Source organism: Meles meles, chromosome 5 (genome assembly GCF_922984935.1).
Source record: "Meles meles chromosome 5, mMelMel3.1 paternal haplotype, whole genome shotgun sequence".
Lineage (NCBI taxonomy): Eukaryota > Metazoa > Chordata > Mammalia > Carnivora > Mustelidae > Meles > Meles meles.
The window spans coordinates 97,695,152-97,717,801 of record NC_060070.1 but is presented as its reverse complement, the minus strand read 5'-3'; the positions used below and the strand labels follow the sequence as shown (position 1 = coordinate 97,717,801).

The following is a 22,650-nucleotide window of genomic DNA, read 5'->3' as shown; positions in this document are numbered from 1 at the left end:
ATTCTAAGTTACTAGGAATGACTCTCCAGAAATAAAACATTCAGAAGACTTCAATCACTTATTTGCACCTTCATTTATTCACGAACTTAAGCTTGTTTAGTGTCAGGCACTGTTCCTTCCAAACATTGGAGATCCCACAGCTGGGGGGACAGGGTGAAAATAGAGTCCTTGTTTTCAAGAATTTTAAATTCCTTGAAGACAACAAATGATAAACTAAAAAGTAAATATAGAACATGATGGCAACTTCTAGAAAACTTGAGGAAATATTGTTATCAAGAAGGCGATATTAAAAAATATTTCCATTTAATCTATTAAATGAGTGCGTTATTCAGTCATTCTAACACAAAAAATTAGAGATAAATATTCCTTTCTTGAGCAAATCAGCTAAAATGGGCTATAGTCCAGATGCATAGTTAAAGTCAGTAGCACAGGGACACCTCGATTAAGTGTCTACCTTCTCCTCAGGTCATGATCCCAGGGTGCAGTGGCGAACCTGCTTCTCTGCCTGCTGCTCCCCCTGCTTTTGCTCTCTAACAAATAAATAAATAAAATCTTTAAAAAAAAAAAAAAACAGGAGAGAGTCAGTAGTACAAAAAGGTGGAAAATTTGATGACAGCAAGATTTAAAAAAATTACAGAAAAGAATACAGACATAAACAAATACAGACATAAAGAAATGAGAAAGCTTACCAGGAGAGAAAAAGGGAAAAAATGAGGAATGCCAGGCAGTGAATATTAAGTCTATGTTAGGAGCTGTATATCTGTTCATTTTTAACTCATTGCAACAATTGAATAATTTATTTCTCTCAGTTTAAAATGAAACTAAGGCTCAAAGAGGATGTGTCACCTGCTAAGATCTGCACACAGCTCTCTTGTGTAATACTGACGCTCTTTCCATGGCACTGAGACTCCTATGAAACTCTTAGGAGACTGGAAGGGTAAGAACTTATTGTATAAGAGCCTTGAAATTCTTGGTGTGACACTGATATTTGGCCAACCACACACAGATCACGGGGTATCCTAGCGAACAATGCAATTCTTTTTATTGTGAAAGTGTAGATTTCACACTGAAGGTTGAACATCTTGTATTTCTCTGAAATTTCAGGACAAATCCTTGTTTTACATGAAGAGAAAATCCCTCCTCCAGGCTCTATTGGATAAAACAGGTTGAACTGAGAAGTGAAAAGAGACAAGGGGGAAGGAGCTGAAACAAGGCGAGCATACAGTGTAGGGCTGAATTCATTTTAATTATAAAATAGATGGTTGACTACAACATAGGGCAAAAATGATGAGTAATGCCTTCGTGTTTTTGATTTGCACTGGAAGCTGCTGATTCTGCCTGGTTGCAATTGCAAACATTTCTATTATCTTGATAATTACTTCTGCTTAAAGATAATGAGTGGGTTTGACACTTTTGTCATAATTCCAATTCTGAGCCTCCTTCTCATTTTTCTTTTCAATATTAAAATCTTCATGACTAAAGCTTCCAAGCAACATTTTCCTCCAGGACCCAGACCTTTGCCAATTATTGGAAATCTGCATATTCTCAATCTGAAGAGGCCATATCAAACTATGCTGGAGGTAAAAAATGATTGTTCGTTTCATACTTATTTATAATTTTCTACTCTCATCCTTATCCTCGTGAGTTTACTAGCATGTGCACACTTATGATGGTTTGTATATGTATAATGAAGTAATTAAATAGGATTCAAAGTTAATTGAGCTGTTTTATATAATGTTTAGTTTCTTTTAAATTTGGATATATAAAAATATTAGTAAATATATTTCTATTATTTAAAGTGGTATTTTACCCTGAAATATTTATTTCAGCCACTTTGATCTACATATTCCATATTCTATATCCATATTCTATATCCTACATATTTCACTATAAAGGAACTGATTATGATCATAGTCTTACTCCAGAAAATTTTAATTGTTATTAAAAAGAGTGTCTGTGGAAGGCACAATCGACAATTGGTCCCAGCAACTGAGACTCAAAGTTATCTCTCATTAATTAACTGTGTGAACTTATATAAGAATTTAATCTCTATTTCTTTGTACAGTTACAGGGCTAGACCAAATATTGGACAAATTTCTCTAACTTCCACTTCAATGAAGTTCTTGATTGTGGAATAAGATAGAGGGATGGAAGGAAGAAAGAAAGAAAAGGAAGGGAAGGGAGGGGAGGGAAAGGGAAAGGAGAGGAGAGGTGATAGGAGAGGAAAGGAAAGGGAGTAAGAAAAGAAAAAAGAAAAGAAGGAAGAGAGAGGAAAGGAAGAAAGTTGGGAAAGAAGGAAAGAAAGAGAGAGAGAGGAAGGAGGGAGGGAGGGAAGGAAGGGAGGAAGGAAGAGGGAAGAGAAAGAAAGAAGAGAAGAGAAAAGAAAAGAGGGAAGGGAGGAAGAAAGGGAGGGACAGAGGAAAGGAGGGAGGGAGGGAAGAACAAAAATATAATATCTAAAATTTGCATTTGGCCATAAATTCCTATTTTTAAGAGCTAAGGGCAGATAATTGATATTGAGTTCTGCTATATTCTATAAAATCTAAGCTTGAAAACCATAAGAGGAGATATACTGAAGAGAAAACCATTACTTTGCCTCTGTGAACAACACAATCATCATTAGACACCCAATATTCGTATTGTACTTCTTATTATACAAAGGACTGCAAGGATTTCACTTATTCCTTACAACCACCCTCAAAGGAAAATAGGGATGATATTTTTATCTCCATTCCACAGATATGTGACTCAGCGCATTGAACTTTTACTAGTAACTAGAAAGCCAGGACTTTCATTTTCTGATCTTTTAATGCTACTTTACAGCTTTCTCCTATACTCAAAGGTCACATGACAAGTCGATTCCTCAGGAGTACAAGATCTCTCAACAAAATCTTTCATCTAATTCCATATGCCCAACACTATTTGTTTCCTAACATTTCTGTTTTTTTTATTACATATTAACCAGCCTAGTCTCTTTCCTATTTAGATCTTCATTTTTTATCATTTTTACTTCTGTCCTGAAGTTCTATGTTAATTTCACCTATGAAATGTCTTTTCATCACTTCTTAGCCTATGTCTACATTTTTTTCTTAAAATAGACCTTTGTAATTTTTGTTCCTTTTCTGAAACCTGCCATTGTATCCAATTTATATGTTGTGGTTCATACCTGAGAAACTGTCCTCACAGACTCAAATTTCTATTTTAATTTTTACTTAACTGTAACATTAATTTAAATTACATTATCTTCCTAAATTATTGAGCCCTGTTACAATCTTAATGTTATTCCTTCAATTCAAGGTTTTTATAGTCATCACCTGTCACCAAATAACATTATTAAAATATCATAGACTATATCCCCTATGCTATACTTTTCATCTGATTGTTTATAACTGTAAGTTTATAGCTCTTAATCCCCTTTTCCTGTCTCACCCATCCCTCAGCTACTTTCCCTCTGTTAACTATCAGTTTGTTCTCCATAATTAAGAATCTGTTTCTTGGTTTGTTTCTCTCTCTTTTTTTCCCCTTTTGCTCATTTGTTTTGTTTTTCTAAATGCCACTTATAAGTGAAATTGTATGGTATTTGTCTTTCTCTGTCTAATTTATTTCACCTAACATAATACCTTCTAGGTCCATCCATGTAATTGCAAATAGCAAGAATTCATTCTTTTTGATGGCTGAGTAATAGTCTTCTGTGTGCATGTGCATGTGTGTGTGTGTGTGTGTGTGTGTGTTATATCTTCCTTACTCATTTGCCCATTAATGGACGCTTTGGTTTCTTGTATATCTTGGCTGTTGTATAATGCTGCAATAACCAGAGGGGTGCATATACCTTCAAACTAATGTTTCATTTCCTTTGGGTGAATACCCTGCAGTGAAATTAGTGAATCATATGGTATTTCTATTTTTAATTGTTTAAGTAACTTCCATACTGTTTTCCATAGTGACTGCACCAATTTACATTCCCACCAACAGTGCACGAGTGTTGCAATTATAATATTGTTTTCCAAAGTCAAGTTTCCTAAAGAAAGAAATGTTTGAAGTCCATTTCTCATTTTTTACCTAAGCCTTAGTTGGGTAAAACCTTGTCAGCTCTGCAGCTGGCAAGGCTCAATGTGTATGCTTTTTGAGCAATATTATCTACTATTTCTTGAAGCCACCGTACCTTGCCTATATGACAGAAATGATGATAACATCTACTTTTTGGGTTTATAATGTGCATTAAAAGAGATACTGGCCATATAGTTAGGAAGCAATAAATGATCACTCTTGTTATTTTTAATTATCAAAGAAAATTGAATGTTTTCTTTACAGTAGGAAATGTCACACAGTAGTGCAGAATTAAGTTGTACCTACTATCGTTACAGCATCCCACAAAGAATAGGCGTGAATATGGTGGTCAGGTAGTCAATGTGTTGGTTAGGAAGTGCTTTGTCTTCCTAGAACCCAGGGTGGGCATTTTCTGAGACCAGACAAAAATATAATAGAGAGAAACTAGGAGTCAGTTCCATGATGTCAGAGCTCTGCTACTGGAAATCTCAAACAAAATGGAGGATAAGGACAACCAGTTGATGATCATAATAATCACGGCTTAAACAGGTATAACAACCAAGGAGTATCTTTAGTGAAGTAGTCAAGTATTGTCATTTCACAAGAATATAAAACTGATTAATTGGTCAGAATTAAATTTTCAAAGATCAAGGTCTAGTTCATTTTTTATTACAGTACGATGTTTTAGTTGCTTCTCTCTTTTTTATACACCCAAGCTCTCCCAGAAATATGGATCCATTTACAGCATCCAAATGGGTCCAAAGAAGGTGGTGGTACTCTCTGGATATGAGACAGTGAAAGATGCCCTGGTCAATTACGGTGATCAATTTGCGGAACGATCTCAAGTGCCTATATTTGAAAGACTTTTTGAAGGAAAAGGTAATAAGCTCTAAGCTTAAGATATATTCTTATTGTTAAAATTATTAAAACAATTGCACTATATTATCTTTAATAATTCCTTTCATGGGGCGCCTGGGTGGCTCAGTGGGTTAGAGCCTCTGCCTTCAGCTCAGGTCATGATCCCAGAATCCTGGGATCGAGCCCCGCATCAGGCTCTCTGCCTGGTGGGGAGCCTGCTTCCTCCTCTCTCTCTGCCTGCCTCTCTGCCTACTTGTGATCTCTGTCTGTCAAATAAATAAATAAATTCTTAAAAAAATAAAAATAAAAACAATTCCTTTCATGATTTAATTTTCCCTTCATAATATACATCACACAAATAGAATTTACTGAGGAGAAAATTTATGTTTTTATTCTCATTGTACATGATAATTCTATTAAACAAATAATTATCGGCCAGAAACTATGTGGAAAGTATAGTCAGCACTAGGGAATACAAAGAGAACAGAGGCCATCTGCTTAAGAGGTCACAGTCTAATGGTTGACATTGATCCATCAGAACTTACAACAGCAGTAGTGTTATAAATAATACTGAACCATATTCTCACCTGGATAAAGTTGTTATATCTTGCTTTTGTGTGTCTTAGATAAATACCTTGAGGAAATCCAGATGTTATACTGTTATGTCAGTCCACTAATATAATAAGTCTTTAAGTTATTACAATAACCCTTTAATGCTCATTTAATAACTCTAAAAAATGGGAATGGTTTCATCTTGACATTATTTTTAGTAAACTAATATTGGTATCTAGTAAATACTACTAAGCTATTTTAATATTTCAGCAACTTTTTGAAAAAGCATTTCTCACACTATCCTTCTCCAAATGAGAAGGATATTAGTAGATGTTCTATGCAAAAACCAGTGTCAGTGAAGTGAATTTGAGAAACACTACATAATAAAGGCCTCTCTCTGAACTCCTGGGGTGCCTAATAGGATGCTGAAACCTCTGAGAAAAACACCAAAAGTCTATTTACTTTTATTTAATTCAGTCTTCCCACTTATTAGTCCTTGCAACATTTTTATTTTTTTTTACATGAAATCTAATTAGTTAACATACAGTGTAATATTGGTTTCAGGAGTAGAAATCAGTGATTCATCACTTATCTACAACATCCAGTGCTCATCACAAGTATCCTCCTTGATATCTATCTCCCATTTAGGCCTCACCCCCCAACCTCCTTTCATCAACCCTCAGTTTGTTCTCTACTGTTAAGAGTCTCTTATAACTTCTTTCCCTCTCTCTTCCACCCCCTCCTTCCCATATGTTCATCTGTTTTGTTTCTTAAATTCCACTTATGAGTGAAATCATATGGTTGCTGTCTTTCTCTGACTTATTTCACTTAGCATAATACCCTCTAGTTCCATCCATATTGTTGCAAAGGGCAAGATTTCATTCTTTTATATGCCTGAGTAATATTTCATTGAACTACACACACACACACACACACACACACACACACACACACACACACTCATACACACTCTTACCACAGCAGTCCTTGAGACATTTCTTTTTCTTTTTCTACTAACATCTCATAAAATCAGCTTTGAAGAACAAAAGATCATTCAGTCCTTGATCTTTAGCACCCGGGATCTCTCTACTTTTATTCCTTCTAGAAATCTGGGACACATTTTGTCTCTTGCCTCTGACATCTCTGCTTTTTTTCATAAGACTTCACATATTACTCACTGATGCTATGATTACATGCAAAATAGTTTTAATTTATATCAATAACAAATCTAACAGTTTTTTCCTTAGCAAGTCATTTTAGAACCAAGTAGTCTTTCTTTTTAAGTGACTTAACTGGTCATAGGAAAATTACTTTTTGTTCAAAGAGAAAATGATTAGTTCTCCACGCTACACCCTGTCTAGTAATCTACTCAAATGGGTAATAGCATTCTTTAAACCAATTTTGTATAAACAGAGGGAAAATTTAATATTTTCTTTAGCATTAGACCATTTTGGAGTATTACTTCATCTTAATAAATTATTTTGCCATGTAACTTACATGTATTTCAAACTTTGGTGTCAGTTGTTTGTTTGCTTGCTTGTTTAAGATTTTACTTGAGAGAGAGGGAGAGCAAGCACAAGTAGGGAAGGGGGTTAGTGGCAGAGGCAGAAGGAGAAACAGCCTTCCCCTGCTAAGCGAGCAGGGAGCCCAATGTGGGGCCCAATCCCAGGACCCTGAGATCATGACCTGAGCTGAAGGCAGAGACACTAAACCGACTAGCCACCCAGGCACCCCAGGTGCAGTTTTTAGAAGTTCTAGGAACACCTACGTTGGCTCAGTTGGTTAAGCATCTGCCTTTGGCTCAGGTCCTGATCCCAGGGTCCTGGGATTGATTCCTGCATCAGGCTCCCTGTTCAGTGGGGAGCCTGCTTCTCCCTCTGCTGCTCCCCCACTTCTGCTCTCTCACTCTGTCAAATATATAAATAAAATCTTTAAAAAAATAATAAATAAGTAAGAAAGTAAATAAATAAATCAATAAAGTTCCATTCCTTATAATGCTAAATTGATGTTCTCCACAATGACATGGCGGGGCTATCACTAGCGTTGAAAGATACAAGGACGTCTGTGGGCCTTTCATGTTCTACTACTGTGCTCTCAAACATAAATCTTTAAATATTAACATGAGGTAGTTTGAAGAGTCACATATTTGTTGCAAAAGAGTTTTATGCACCACAGGATCCAGAGACAGAATGACATTCTATTAATGTTAAGAACTGAACGTGAGCGGAATCTAACCTTCGCCAGTGTCCTTTCAAAGGAAGGCTTAACCTCCCCTGAAGTGGCAACAGCTGAGCAGGAGAGATCTCGCCCCGTTTTGGATTTCATGCGGACACTGGCAGGGATGGCGCTGCCCCATTTCCAACACCGAGGTTGCCTTAGTTTATTCTGATTTCCTATTTCAGGAAACTATTCCTATTTCTGACTCAGAAAGACCTCCCCTATTTCTCGACCCTCCATAGAAAAAAGGAAAATGCCAGTGGAGGAAGGGCCAGGGCTAGGGACTGAAACACAAGGAGTAAGGCCACCATCAGCACAAACTGACCGTGGAAAAAAATGGGCCACTTGGGCAATCCTCTCTCTCCTTATTTTTCTGTAAGTTAGCGTATATCCCAACTCTTCTAAGAATTTATTATTTCCTTTAGCCATGCAAAAATTCACATAGCTGGTGTACTTAATAAATACTTATCATACACCTACTCTGTGCTACAGCAACATGTGAGCCTAGAAATTAGTATGTAGAGCACCAGTGTGGAAGCTTGGCTACACTTCTTGGTAATTATTTACTCCTAATTTTTTTCTTGGGTGAGTCTTGCGTCTGTAGTCCACATATTTCCCTAGCAAAAAAGACTTTGTTTTCTAATGTTCATCAGTCCCTTAACCACACCTAGCATGGTGTAAGCATGTAGTAGAGACTCGGGGTTTGTTTAACGAGTTTGTCAGAGAAATAGAATTAAAACCAAATCTTCTCCCAACCCAGAAATCCTCCTCTCCACAAACGTAATAGAAAAAGAAAACAATTTTATTGTTGAATAAGCATCAAACCAAGATGGGATGTGTATTGCAGATAATCCACTAAGAAATTGCAAAGACAGAAACAAATCTCACTCTGTTATATAACCAAGCAGACTCAACCCATTACAAAAATGTTCTCAAGGAAAACAATAACTAGTCCTCAATAACAAGAGGGCTTAACAGCACCATTTGTCACACATAGTTCATCCTAGATATACCCGGTAATCAGGGTGACCATCTGTGTTAATTGTCTGTATACAAAAGAATAATAAAGTCCTCATACCTTTATGATGGGAGGAAGTTTTGCAATTTGGGGCAAGGCACCCACCAAAGTGAGACTTCTACTCTCCCACAGGAACTGGGAGAGAGAGGCACTCTCTCCCTCGATGTTTATATTCTGAACAGATGGCCCCAAATCCCGAAGAAAGCCATTGCTAGGTCACAAAGTTGACAAAAGGCCTATTCATACTTTCAGAAGGACTTATATGTGATATATGTCATATGTGTATGATATCATTACCTATATACGATTTTAAAACGGGGAAAAATACAAGTCTTCTAAAGTAAATGCTCTGAGTGAAAGAGAAGCCTCTTATTTTCAACAGGGAGAATAAAGCCTCTTTAAATTTTTATTTGTTCTTGCAAATTAAATATTAAAAACCTTGCAGAAATAATTTTCAAACACTTTACTCATTATAAGGAATCGTCTTCTCTCATGGTGAAACTTGGAAAACTATGAGAAGGTTCAGCCTGACCACCTTACGGAACTTTGGCATGGGCAAGCGGCTCCTAGAAGACAGGATCATAGAGGAATGTCAGCATCTCATCCGCAGCTTTGAGTCTCACAGAGGTGTGTAGAATGAACTAAACCAACTAAACCACATCCTATTTTTCATGAAGAAGAAGTCAAATGCTATATTTTATTACATAGACATAATTTCAGTCTTGTAGGAAAATTCTAAGAATTTACAAATAATTCCCCAAATCGTGCTCTTCTTTAAGATTACCCAAATGTCAGCATTTTACGTTTGCCTTCTTTCTTGCTCTCTTTTTCTAAGCTGTTTGAAAGTGCTTTGGAGACATGCTCTCTCTTTATTCCTAATCACTTCAATGTGTTCCCTTGAAATAAACAAACATATTCTCTCACATTCCCAAAGTACGATTTTCAAAACTCAGGAAATTAGTACTGACTCGGTAATCCCCTAAACTTCTTTGGCCGGATTTTGCCATTGTCCGATTAATGCCCTGAATAGCAAAAGAAAATCCTGACACATGCATCACGTTCACTTGTCGTGTCTCTTTTGCTTCCTGCTGTCTGGAACAGTTCTTCAGTAACAGGTGTGTTTCTGATCTCTTTAAATGATATACAGTTAATTCCATATTATTTTAATATTTTATCTATTTAATATTTTAATTTCTCTTTTCCTTAATAAATTGAGCTCATTCCTTACTAAAAAATGTCCGTTTGAATATTACCTTCACGGATGCAGGTAGCAACATGAAGAGAAATGATCAAAGGCAGGCAAACCTGAGATGAATACAGACAAGAAATAGAAAGCTCAGGGACCCATGTGCTAAGTTAGCAGTCTCTGTACACAGAGAGAGATCTGCCCATAAGCAGTTTGGAGAAAGTACTTACAGGAAAATATCTTTCCCCTCTGCAGTGTTAAGCTCCTAACAAACATTAATTTCTCAAGTCTTTGTGTACATAGTATCCAAAACACCCTTACATTTATATACAAAAAGGAAACATTACCTACAGAAATTCCTCCAAGCCTTCAGCCTCCACATTAAGGTAGGTGCTGATGTTAAAAGTAAATCTTAGCATTCTGGTTGCCAAAAATAAATGTACATCCACTAATGTATGTTTAATGATCTAAATAGTTTTCAATGATGCTGAGGAAAACAGGTCCCAGTAACAGAAGAGGCTAAAACAAGAGGCTCTAGATGAGGTTCTTTCAAGTAGAATCATTCTAATCATCTAGATATCCTATTTTAAATTTATGAAGTTGTTGGTAGCCTTCTAGGTTGCTATTTTCTCAGATGTTATGCATTAACACTTCCTACACACACTGAAACGGCCCTCACCTGGCACATTTTAATTTCTTTAGCTGAGCCAAATGTAGATGTTCTTCAACATCTATACTTTTAGTTTGCCTTCTGGCAATCTTTTAACCAAATTCTGGATATTTTTCAAGGTTCATCTAGTCTCACCTTTCCTTAAAAGGCATGGTCACCAATAATCTTGCCCCTCTATGAAATCTTTAGCGGACAGTCTGTCCCCATCATTCCAGAACTAGTTTAGTACTGTTTATGTGAGTATTCCTAATCTGATTGATGAATTCTCTTGTAGGAAAGCCCTTTGAGGTCAAAACAGTAATGAATGCTTCTGTTGCCAATGTTATTGTGTCAGTGCTGTTTGGAAAACGGTTTGATTACCAAGACACCCAATTCCTGAGACTCTTAACCTTGATTGGTGAAAATGTGAAGCTCGTTGGAGGTCCTAGGATTGTGGTAACTGTATCTTCCCATTCAATCATCTTACTTCTTCTAACGCACACTAGGTTGTTCAAGAGACCATGAAAAAGTGTTTGTCAGAAACTTACCATTTCAAAAAATACACTTTCTGGAACATTCTGAGTATAGAGATGTGACAAGCCTACATGGTTAACACATCTGATAATTCTCCCATCACAAATTATTGCATCAGGGTGCCTGGGTGGCTCAGTCAATTATGCATCTGCCTTCGGCTCAAGTCATGATCCCAGAGTCCTTGGATGGAGGCCTTGCTCAGCAGGGAGTCTGTTTCTCTCTCTTACTTTCCCCCCTGCTCATGATCTCTCTCTCTCTTCCTCACTCAAGTAAATAAATAAAAATCTTTAGAAAAAATTACTGCATCAAGTATCTTATGATGTATGGATTGTGAATCACACCCATAAATAGTTCAGTTTGTGACTTCAGTAAATTTTCACAATTTTGGCCGTTCATCTTTTACCCATTCCACTGGTTATGCATCAACTGTGGGATAAGCCATGAATGAATAAGGAACATTCAATAGAACCCACTTAGAAGAGGGAATTTAAACAAAGGAAAACTATCAAGTACTAAGAACAGTACTAAATAAATTGTTAATATTTATTCTGCATCATGTAAGTTTAAAATAGTGCTACAATCCAATTGTTTATATTTGTGAGCAACAAAGTTGCTGTCTTCTAGAATGTAGGGACTAAGTGCTTTGTCAAATAGTTCCCATTATCTTTCTTTTTTTTTTTTTTAAAGATTTTATTTATTTATTTGACAGAGAAAGCGAGAGAGCACAAGCAGGGAGAGCAGCAGAGGGAGAGGGAGAAACAGGCTCCCTACCCTGCAGGGCTCAATCCCAGGATCCTGGGATCATCCTGAGCTGAAGGCAGACACTTAACAAACTGAACCACCCAAGGGCCCCAGTTCCCATTTTCAATAGCACAACTGACAACGGACAATATTATTTCACTTTAGAATAATTTAGGTTCTGTTACTACAAGTACAGGTTTGCTATAAATATAGGTGTGGGGGAACCCTGGAACAGGGAACTATGCCTATTTTTTTAAGTCATTTAGAGAAAGACAATTATCATATGATTTCACTCGTGTGGAATTTAAGAAATAAAACAGAGGAGCATAGGGGAAGGGAGAGAAAAATAAGACAAAACCAGAGAGGGAAACAAACCATAGGAGTTTCTTAATCTTAGGAAACAGAGGGTTGCTGGAGGAGACAGGGGTTAGGGGCTGGGGTAACTGGGTGATGGGCACTAAGGAGGGTATGTGATGTAATGAGCGCTATGTGTTATGTAAGACTGATGATGGGTCACTGACCTCTACCTCTGAAACCAATAATACATTATATGTTAATTAATTTAATTTAAATAAATTAAAAATAAGTACATAAATAGCTCAATCCTTAAACAGAATTTTTAAAACAATTTTAATTACTTATTTGAAATGTAGAGGGTGCGAACAATTATGCAAGTGGGGGTGAGGGGGTGGGAGGGGGAGAGAATCTCAAGCCGACTCTGTGCTCAGGAGGGAGCCTGATGCAGGGCTTGAACCCAGGACCCAGAGATCATAACCTGAGCTAAAACCAAGCGTCTGACACTTAACCGACTGAGCCACCCAGGCGCCCAACTATGTCTAACGTTAGGTGTGGCTTTTTATCTTGGGTATTTATTAGGTCACTTGGGTGGTTAGGGACCCCTTTGAGAATCTGATGAAATATTAAAGAGCTTCTCTCTCACATACATGAATATACCGAGAAACACACCAAATTTAGCCAACAGGGAAGTTCTTCCTGAACTTTCTAAGGGTTAGGAAATATTAGATTATATGGTGCTTCTCTAGGGAACCAAGACACAGTCAGCTACATCTAAATAACAAAAATAAGTATTCTGATCCTACAAAGAAAGATCAGTGGTAAAGTGAGTATGCTACATAGCACTAAAATGGTTTGATCTGGAATCACCTAGGAGTTTGCAGGAAAAATACTTAGATTTATAGCCTTAACCGAAAAGCTAATATTGTTTTCATGTCTCGCCTGACCTCTGAGTAGATGTGTTACTACCGGCATAATATATAAAATACTCTGGGTGCATAGGACTTACTATAAACCATGCCAATATTCACTGTAAGTTACCTAACTCCACTAAGTGAGGAAATCATGTTGTCCAGGTCAGTCTGCCAGCTAGTTGAGATAAAATTGAAGTCCAAATGGGCTGCTATTCTATAATCCTTCCAGAAATAATGGTGTTATTCCCACTACTGCATGCATGACATGTGTGTATTTAACTTACTTTGGTTTTTTTTATTCTTTCAGCTTTTCAATATGTTTCCAGTTTTGGGGTTCCTCCTAAAAAGTCATAAGACAGTACTCAGGAATAGAGATGAATTATTCTCTTTCATAAGGATGACCTTCCTAGATCATCAGCATGACATTGACAAAAATGATCCAAGAAGTTTCATTGATGCCTTTTTGGTCAGACAGCAGGAGGTAACGGTGTTACCTTATCATATTGTTTATTATTTAGTTTAATTAATAGCATCTGGAGGAAAAATATTTCTTGCAAAGAAGAAAAATCATTGGATTCAATTAAGTTAGTAATGGCAGATTTGTACTCTACCAAGAGTGCTATTTACTACATTTTCCATTCTCTAATATTTTTTCCACTGCTTTTCACATCACTCTCTGAAAAAAAAAAAAGATACATAGAAGACCTTGAATGTTACTTTTAGAAATAGTACAGCATTCCTTTTATTGCAATCTTGAAAATGTGTTTCAGTCTAATAACTCAAGAAAGATTATGTAATGCCATTTTTTTAAAGAAACAATGTTGGGCACATTCTAATCACTCAGTGAAAAACTAATTTCCAAAATGACAAACAGCCTTTCCCATTGTTAGAATTATTTATCATCATTAGCATCCAGGATGAGTTTTATTTGAAAATTCTGCACAACATCCTCATAAAAAAAAAAAAAACAACAACAACACACTATTGAGGAAAGAATGCCAAGCTTTTTGCTTTTTCAATTCATGTTAGGTTATCTGCTATGATTGTCAAGTATAAAATTTTTTCATCACTCATGATTCCTTTTCGCATTTCAGGAGAAAGATACATCTCCTGCCTATTTCAGTGATGACAATTTGGTGGCACTCGTTAGTAACCTGTTTGCGGCTGGTACAGAGACCACAGCCTCCACGCTACGCTGGGCACTACTGCTCATGCTGCGGTATCCTGAAGTCCAGAGTAAGTCTCTTAAGAGTCAGGGCATTGCCTGAAGGAAGGACTCAGAAATCTCTTGGGATGGAAAAAGCAGAATTTGGTGGCCACCCTGGATACCTTTAATTTATATCCTTGAGGACAATGTGTACCTTCAGTTTCCTTTGGACATAAGAAAGTAGATTTTGCTTTCCAAGCTTCCTGAGACAGTCTACAGGTGTCACTCTTTGCAGGTGTCACTCCATGCAGGTCCCCAGCGGAGTCTCAGGAATAGAGGTCTGGGAGTGCAAACGGTGCAGAAAAAAGTGGGTCAGAACTCAGAGAGCACTTAGGTTTGATTTTCACATGGATGGAAAACTGAGAGATTGTTCCAATATCTCTCCCCCCACCTCTAATCAGTGCATTTTATCCAGAAAAGGTCTGTGATGAGATCACCAAAGTTGTGGGGTCAGCCCAGCCTCGAATTGCACATCGAACTCAAATGCCATACACAGATGCTGTCATTCACGAAGTACAGAGATTTGCTAACATCCTGCCCACGAGCTTACCTCACGCCACAACCAGAGATGTGACGTTTAAAAATTACTATATTCCTAAGGTAAGGGGAAATGAGGGGAGAGGGAAAGGATGTCAGCTGCTCAAAATCACAGAAGTACGGAAATAAACTGCTGAAGGCAATCACAGGCTGCCTTTCTTCATGTCCTCCCCCCCATCCGCCGCTTCACCTTCCCTCCCTTCCCTTTCTCCTCCTTTTCTCCCTCCCTACCATCCAGTAAAAGGTAACTGAGTGTGACAGAGTATGTGTGCAGAGAATAGGTGGTAATTACTCTGCACAAGGTATTGCAACGTATAATTATTTCCATGTGGTACCTGAGGAAATTGAGGTTCAGAGAGTTTAAGTGAGGTGGGTGGGTAAGGGGGCCAGATCGCGGGAAAGGCGCGTGCAGCCTCTTCAGAGCTGGTTTTCCCCACACAGGGCTCCTGACTGCATCACCCCCAGCCTCCTGTCCCTCCTCACACAGAAATATGCTCAGGCCCTCTTCTTTTCAATCTTGAGACCTCTAGAGGCATTCCTGTGCTTCCCCCTGGCAAAGTGAACTATGCATAGATCTTTGCTAAAAGTACACCCAAGGCAGAAATTGGCCTAGCATCAGAGCATGCCCATAACACTAATTCTTTTCCTTAAAGCTACGTCAGGTGACTGCTTCTGGGTCCATCTCTGTATGAATCCCCAGGGACCACTGGTTACATGGCCGCCCTCCCCACACCATCACTTGCTACCCTGTGCGTACCCTACAAACAGGGGTGACATTCATCTTTGGAGTTTCTCTTCCCAGCACGCATTAAACACACTGTTGGATTGAATTAGTCAGACTAGTAGCTGATGAAAACAAATATAACCAATATCAAAAAGAAGAAAAAGAGACACCCCCGCCCAAGGACGCTATAATAATGGCAGGATTTGGGTTCTAGTTCTCTATCTGGCTGCAAGCTAGGGAGCTTATCAGAGCTTATCAGAGCTTTGCAGGTACAGGGGGTCTCACACGCCCACCATGCTACTGGCAGCTAGGTCCCTCGCTTTCACTGAGCTCCAATGGAAATAATCTAGCACAGCTGTTCTGAGGAGGAAAAATCCACATGCCCAGGTATATATAAGTAAAAAAGAAAGAAAAAGGGTGTCTTGGTGGCTCACTTCTTAAGCGTCTGCCCTCTGCTCAGGTCATGATCCCAGGTCCTAGGATAGAGCCCTGCATCAGGCTCCCTGTTCAGCGGGAAGCCTGCTTCTCCTTCTCCCTCTCCCTGTCCCCCTGCTTGTGTTCCCTCTCTCACTATCTCCATCAAATAAATATATAAAATCTTAAAAAAAAAAAAAAGAGAGAGAGAGAGAGCAACAAAGGAAGTTGTAGAGTAAAACACTTCAAAGCAGTTGTTTGCTTTTGGTGACTCAATGCTATCCAGATTCATGCACTGAAACAGCTAACCACAATGACGGTACTACGAAGCTTTCTGGAGGAGGAGGCTGTGATTAACGATGGTGAAGTAGTGAACACTGTCCTTAAAGAAGGGGCAGGCTTTTCCTCCCATTATTCTAGTTTTAGTTTCCAGAGTGCTCTTTCCTGTATCACAGTTACAATTCCTTTCTGTGATTGTTTCCCTTGTGTGGGGGCAACTGATTTTTGAGAATTTGCTTTGATGGGCTTGTTCAGTCTAGCTTGTCCCCTGTCACAGTCCCTGGAGGTAAAAGAGCAGAACCTCACTGAGCCTGCACCAGGGTCTGTCCTACATACTGTTGCATCTGAGGCTCAAAAGTCACCCATGAGGGTTATTTAATTCCCTTCATATGTAGAAGCTGGGCTATATCAAGAGTTAAATCATGTGCCATTATCTCATAGCAAACATGGGTCTAAGTAAAGAATGTTTCCGGTTCTGAGTCCAAAGCTTGTGTTTTTTAGGAGGTACTGAATAAAAAAGTGGTTCAGTAAGTGATTGTTCTACACCAACCCCAAGCCCCTCCTCTTCCCCTCCTTCCAGATTCTTCCAGAACACACCGCTTCTGAAAAATTACCAACGGGACCTTCACACATTTTTCAAGAGTCACTTTTTAAAGAAGGAATGTAATCTCTGTCATTAATAGCACTTCTGTTTCTAGGGCACCGAGGTCATCACTTTGCTGACCTCTGTACTTCGGGACCAAACACAGTGGGAAAAGCCAGACACATTTAATCCTGAGCATTTCCTGACTTCCACCGGAAAGTTTGTCAAGAAAGACGCTTTCATGCCTTTTTCAGCGGGTAAGGTCTCGCCTTTGAGACAGGTGGTTTGAGAAATCTGGAGAGATTTGGCCTTGTCTGATGACTGTACTTAGGTTTTGTATTTTTTTTTTCCATGTGGCACTAAACGTCAGAAATATGGGAGAGTGGAAAGGGCCTTTCCTCCCCAGGCTTTAAATTGGCTGTAAGACATTAGGCATTGGAATGGCATTTTCTTAGGGAGTCCCTGAAGATTCCTTGTAGCTGAGGCTAGGGTAGAGCCTTGAGAATTTGAGGAGAAAGTTAAGCATGGGGACAGTGGATAGCCTACTTCACTCCAACCAGAAAAGCTTTCCTTGATTTATTGATTGATTGATTGATTGATTGATTTGACTCCATGCCCAGTGTGAAGCCCACTTCAGGGCTTGAACTCAGGACCCCGAGGACCAAGAGTTGGTGGCCTGACTGAGCCACCCAGCCACCCCTGGAAAGCTTTGCTTTAGTATGTATAAATGCCAGTGTTACTCTTAGAATTTCTTGGGTAGGGAAGGGAGGCAGGGGGTTTAGGATTAGGGAAGAGAGAAGAGCTTTCCAGTAGAGTACATTTTGGAATCCAGGAAACTAAATGAATTTACTCTATAATTTTCTGGCTTCTTAAGAACCTGAAATGAATTCTCCATTCCTAGAAAAGAATCTTAGCAAAACTATACCATAAGCAATTTGTCACCTTGTGCCTTTCCACTTACACAAACAATAGGTTAGTATTCACTCCATATACCCATTCAGGGATAAGTAAACAGCGGTCACCCAAAGGATAGACTTTTCTTACCTACTGATACCCAAGGGATACAGAGAGATACAAAGTACAATGCATTCTTCTGATTTTTTTTACACGCAAACACATGTAGGATGACATATGAGAAAACAGTACATGTATTAATGACTTCTTTAAATAAAAACATAATGTCACATCTGGAACTGGAGTTAAAGGAAATGAAAAAAAATCCACATGTAATTCAAAGTGCTATGAATTAGATTTTTCTCATGTTTCCTTGCATTATATTTTGAAAAAGAAAGCCATGGAAACATAAACAATGTTCTCTGGAGGGCAATTCACCTACATCTAATTCCAAACCCTCATTTTACAAGTGAAGAGATGGAGTAATTACTCTATCATACATAATGTTGTGTTTTTTTTTCCCTAGACTCATTTATTAATCTTGGATTTACTGATGTTTAGAGAGAAGAAACAATGTTCCCCTTGACACTTCCTTGTCTCCATGCGCAACAATTACTGTTTTTTTTCTGACCAACTGTGTCTCCAGGTCCTTCCTGGTTTCTCGCACACCTGGGCTTAGAGGCTTCTTTGGACTGTGAGACAAGGAGCAAATAGTCCAGATTTTTACACAGTGCCTCATCTTCAAACAAGTTTGGCAAAGTATACCACAGGAATTCCAAACATTTCCCGATATACTGTGTTTTTTTGTCTTTCCTGCTTTAGGAAATATAGGAGTAGTGATACTCTGTTTTATCATAGTCAAACAAATGGGAACATATTTAAAATATAACAATAACAAAACCATCACAATAAAAAAAAATGTCATAAAACCAATGTTGAGTGCAAAGTCCTCACATTTGTCCTTACTTACTGCATTAAGATAGACATCTTGCTCTCTGGTGGGCTTATTTGATCTTTGATCACAATCACTCAACTAATTTTGCACACAGCATTTCTTCTTAAGATCAACAAGATCATTTGCTATGTTTTCACCTATATATTATTGTTTTTTAATATTTTATTTATTTGACAGAGAGAAATCACAACTAGGCAGAGAGGCAGGCAGAGAGAGAGGAGGAAGCAGGCTCCCCGTGGAGCAGAGAGCCTGACGTGGGGCTCGAACCCAGGACCTTGGGATCATGACCTGAGCCGAAGGCAGAGGCTTTAACCCACTGAGCCACCCAGGTGTCCCTTCACCTATATATTCTTAAAACTAAAATAAAACAATACATGCTTTGTTTTGTTGGGCAGCTAGACTCTTACCTTAACTGAATAAACCTAAATATAGGGTAGATAATTCACACCCTAAGTTGTATTATTTATCATCCATTAGATGACACCACTCAATCACACATGTTGTTCTGGGCAAGTGGGAAGATCTGATCCCAAAAGCTAGATTAGGTGTGCCTTCCATGGGCGCCCTCAACACCCTATCGTAGCTTGTGACACTGTATAATATTTACCTAGTTCCTTGTTGGGCTCACCTACTGGGCAGTGAACCCTCCCTGAGCAAAGTCTCAGAGCCAAGCTAAATTAAATACCTGTATCTTGTTGACATTGCACATACATCGATGGACTGAATTGTTAGCTTTTATTTAATAAATATTTTCCAACAGAGAGACGTAGTATACATTGCCTTTCACCCCTAAAAATCCTGCCTTGGTAGAAGACATCATGAAAAACTGCCCCCCACTATCCTATATGGTGTTCATCTACTTCCTGGAAGTTCCATTTAAACCAAAGTGCTACTTTCCTTGAGATGTAAAATATCTACATTTCAATATTTTTCCGAACCTTGAAGTCTTTTGTGACTCAGTACACTTGAGAGTTATCTTTGAAATTACATAAACCAACAACAAAGGAAATCTAACTGGACCCTCTTCTTTCAATAAAAACTAACCTAGACTTCCTTCCTCAATTTTATTGACTCTACTTTTCAGATATCTTGACATTTTCCCCAATAAGTCATGTTTCAAAAGTAATATGAACCAAGTCTCTTCTCTTAAAATGCTTCATGTGTCTTCAGAGGCTACATAGACTGCTACGTAGACTTGGGTCTACGTAGCCTCTGGCCTCAGGTCTTAGGCTTCATAACTCATGTTCTATGCTCATGTCAGAGCCAAATAATTTTAGCCCTGATATACATCATGACCCTTCCACATCCCACCATGTCTTTGTTGACTGACTTCTTCTCACCCTGGGCACAAGAGCCGAGATAGAAAGCTCTCATACAAAGCAGGAGGCCTCCCTGACCTTTCAAATTCAATTGGGTACCTTCACTATCTGTTCTCATGACACACTAGGCTTTACCCTTACATTTTTCACACTGAAATGTTAATGTTTGAGCTGCTTGTTTCCCTTATGGGAGGCAGTTACGGGGGGCATATGTACTTGGGTACACATGGGGGCATGTGTACTTGATTTTGCTTTTCCAGGGCTTCGGCAGAGCCCATGAGGCCCAGAACAGGCTACACGACTAATCCACACGTTGTAAAGTAGGAGAAATCACACGTGGACTGCTTTTCTCTCTGTCCAGATTATGTTTGTTTATTGGGCTCCTACATCTCATAACCCTCCACTGTGTCTCTCTCCAGGGCCCCGGATGTGTGCCGGTGAGTCGCTGGCCAAGATGGAGCTTTTCCTGTTCTTCACCAGCCTCATGCAGAAGTTCACCTTCCAGCCACCCCCCGGGGTCTCCCATCTGGACCTGGACCTAACCCCAGACATTGGCTTCACCACTCGACCAATGCCTCACAAGCTACGTGCCCTGCCCCGGGCCTAGGCTCTGCATTGCAAGCAGCAGCCCCTGTTCTTAATGGGGTCCTTCACAAACCCCTCTTTGCTACATTTTGCCAGACGTGATATTCTGCCAAGCACTTCAGCTTTATTTAAACAGTCAGCCACATCATTGCCAAGAATTCTCATGTTAGGTCAGACTGGGTTCCTGGACTGATCAACGCTGTAGAGACTCCTTGCAGTCATTCTCTAAGACAGAACATGTGGCAACTAGAACCTTCACTTCCTTCTCTAAGATCTTTCTTTCCAACCCAAACTGTCCTTTTCCTCCAAGGCATATGAGACATCTAAGTATCACCAATCGGTAGTTTTAATTGGTTCAGGCAGGATGACTACAGAATGCTTTGTCCCAATATGCCCATGAACATCTTCAAAACTGCAAGGAAGAAAATTCAGCTTTTAAGTGAGGATCACACTAAACATAAGATATAGAAGACATTGGTTTCATTCTGTGACTCACCAAGAAAGGGCGGTTAACAACGGAGAATTACTTATGAGTCCTGCCAGTTTGCTGAGGTCGGCAAGTGAGTGCTCCTGTTCCTCACTTAACTGGGATTTGCTGACCCCACTTGCCAGTGTCCAGTGCCCTGAAGTCCCAGCGAGGGCTTATGCAAGACACATGGACTTCAGAGTAACAAAATCATTGTCAGTTCCCCTGAGACACAAAGCATCTTCAGCCTTTATGAAGTGAAATGTATCTCCCCATCATCAACGTGTTTCTCTTCTGCTCTTATCTGATCCCTGTCAAAGCAAAACTGGCAGTGGATAAAGTTAATCGATCAAGCAAGACTTTGAGGCTATTGTCATAGAGGAAAGAAACCAGAACTTCATCTGAACTAAAATCCACTGGAACACGGGGTGAGGGGAAAAGTTTTTCAATGTTGTGGTGAGTTAGAAAAGATGTTAGTGGGGAGGTGGCTCAAAGGCATGTGCCCCTACACTGTTTCTCCTTAATTGGCACATTTTTTTTTTCTCTAGGATTAGGCCATTAATGTTTGCTACTTAGCCTCCACTGAAGCTGGGCTCCTACCCTTCCAACAGAGACAAGGAGATAGGGTAGCTGACTTCCTTGATGACCCCATTGCAAAGGGATGGGACCAGGTGTCCTTGAGAAAGACCTTCTTGGCTTATAAAACTGCTAAGAGTTTGTTTTTTGTTTTTGTTTGCTTGTTTGTTTGTTTGTTTAAGATTTACAAGTCAGAGGGCAGAGAAATAATTTACAAGTGAAGTTTTCTCAACTAAATGCCCTAAGAAAATGAAGTCGGGGCCTGGAGCCAGGAAGAAGCTCCTCTAAATTTTAGTCAACCCGAGAGGAATGTAAAGTCCTTCCTGGTCATTCCCAAAGTAGCATTTTCCACAGAACCTTTTTACAATGAGTCAGATGGGGGATACTCAGCTTCCCTGACTTTGTTGACCTAATAGGCAAAACCGTCAGTGACAAAGAAATGGGAGCTGCTAATTTTAATGTATTGTTTGATCACATTCAAATGCAGGTAGCTGCACCTTCTGAGTTGCCCCCAGTACCTACTGGTGTTCAATAACATATCAGTGAATTCGCAATCCCAAGTCAACATGAATTTGTGGACTGCTTTCTCTCATGAGGGAAACAGTTGTGATTAGAGAGCAGGAAATCTTGAATTTTAACTCCAACCTATTTAGTCCCCCATGTTTGAGACTTTATGACCACATGCCGGCAGTGGCATACATAGTGAATCTGGCACCAAAAGGAAGATAATCTTTAAAATGAGACAAGAATGTTCGGGAATAATCATAAAGTAAAACAAATAACTAATCCTTTGGTTAGCCTGATATAATAATCATTTATGTAAAAAACTGTCAAGTAACTAATAAGTAAATTTTAATAAAATTGAAGTGTCTGCTACAGAAACAACTACTAAATTATACCACCCATGTAGTGTTTTATTTTCTTGATTCACTCTTTGGTTTTAAAATAACGAATAAAAATGGTAACTATGTTATCCAAATCCAGTTTATGTCTGAACTAAATTTGCACTTGTCAAACAGAAAATAGTTTCCTTATTTTAAGTTGTATTCAAATTTAATTTACATTCAATTAACATTCAAATTAATGTTTCCTTATTTTAAA

At 38.8% G+C, this 22,650-nt stretch overlaps 1 protein-coding gene across 1 annotated transcript; it reads left to right on the top strand.

The window, feature by feature from the left end:
* Window positions 1-1,394: 1,394 nt before the first annotated feature.
* On the top strand, window positions 1,395-20,529 carry LOC123942177 (cytochrome P450 2K6-like). Its single transcript, XM_046006076.1, has 9 exons — window positions 1,395-1,580; window positions 4,764-4,926; window positions 9,170-9,319; window positions 10,823-10,983; window positions 13,318-13,491; window positions 14,105-14,246; window positions 14,633-14,817; window positions 16,870-17,011; window positions 20,342-20,529. Exons 1-9 carry the CDS (start codon window positions 1,395-1,397, stop codon window positions 20,527-20,529), a joined length of 1,491 nt encoding a protein of 496 aa, XP_045862032.1.
* Window positions 20,530-22,650: the final 2,121 nt, after the last annotated feature.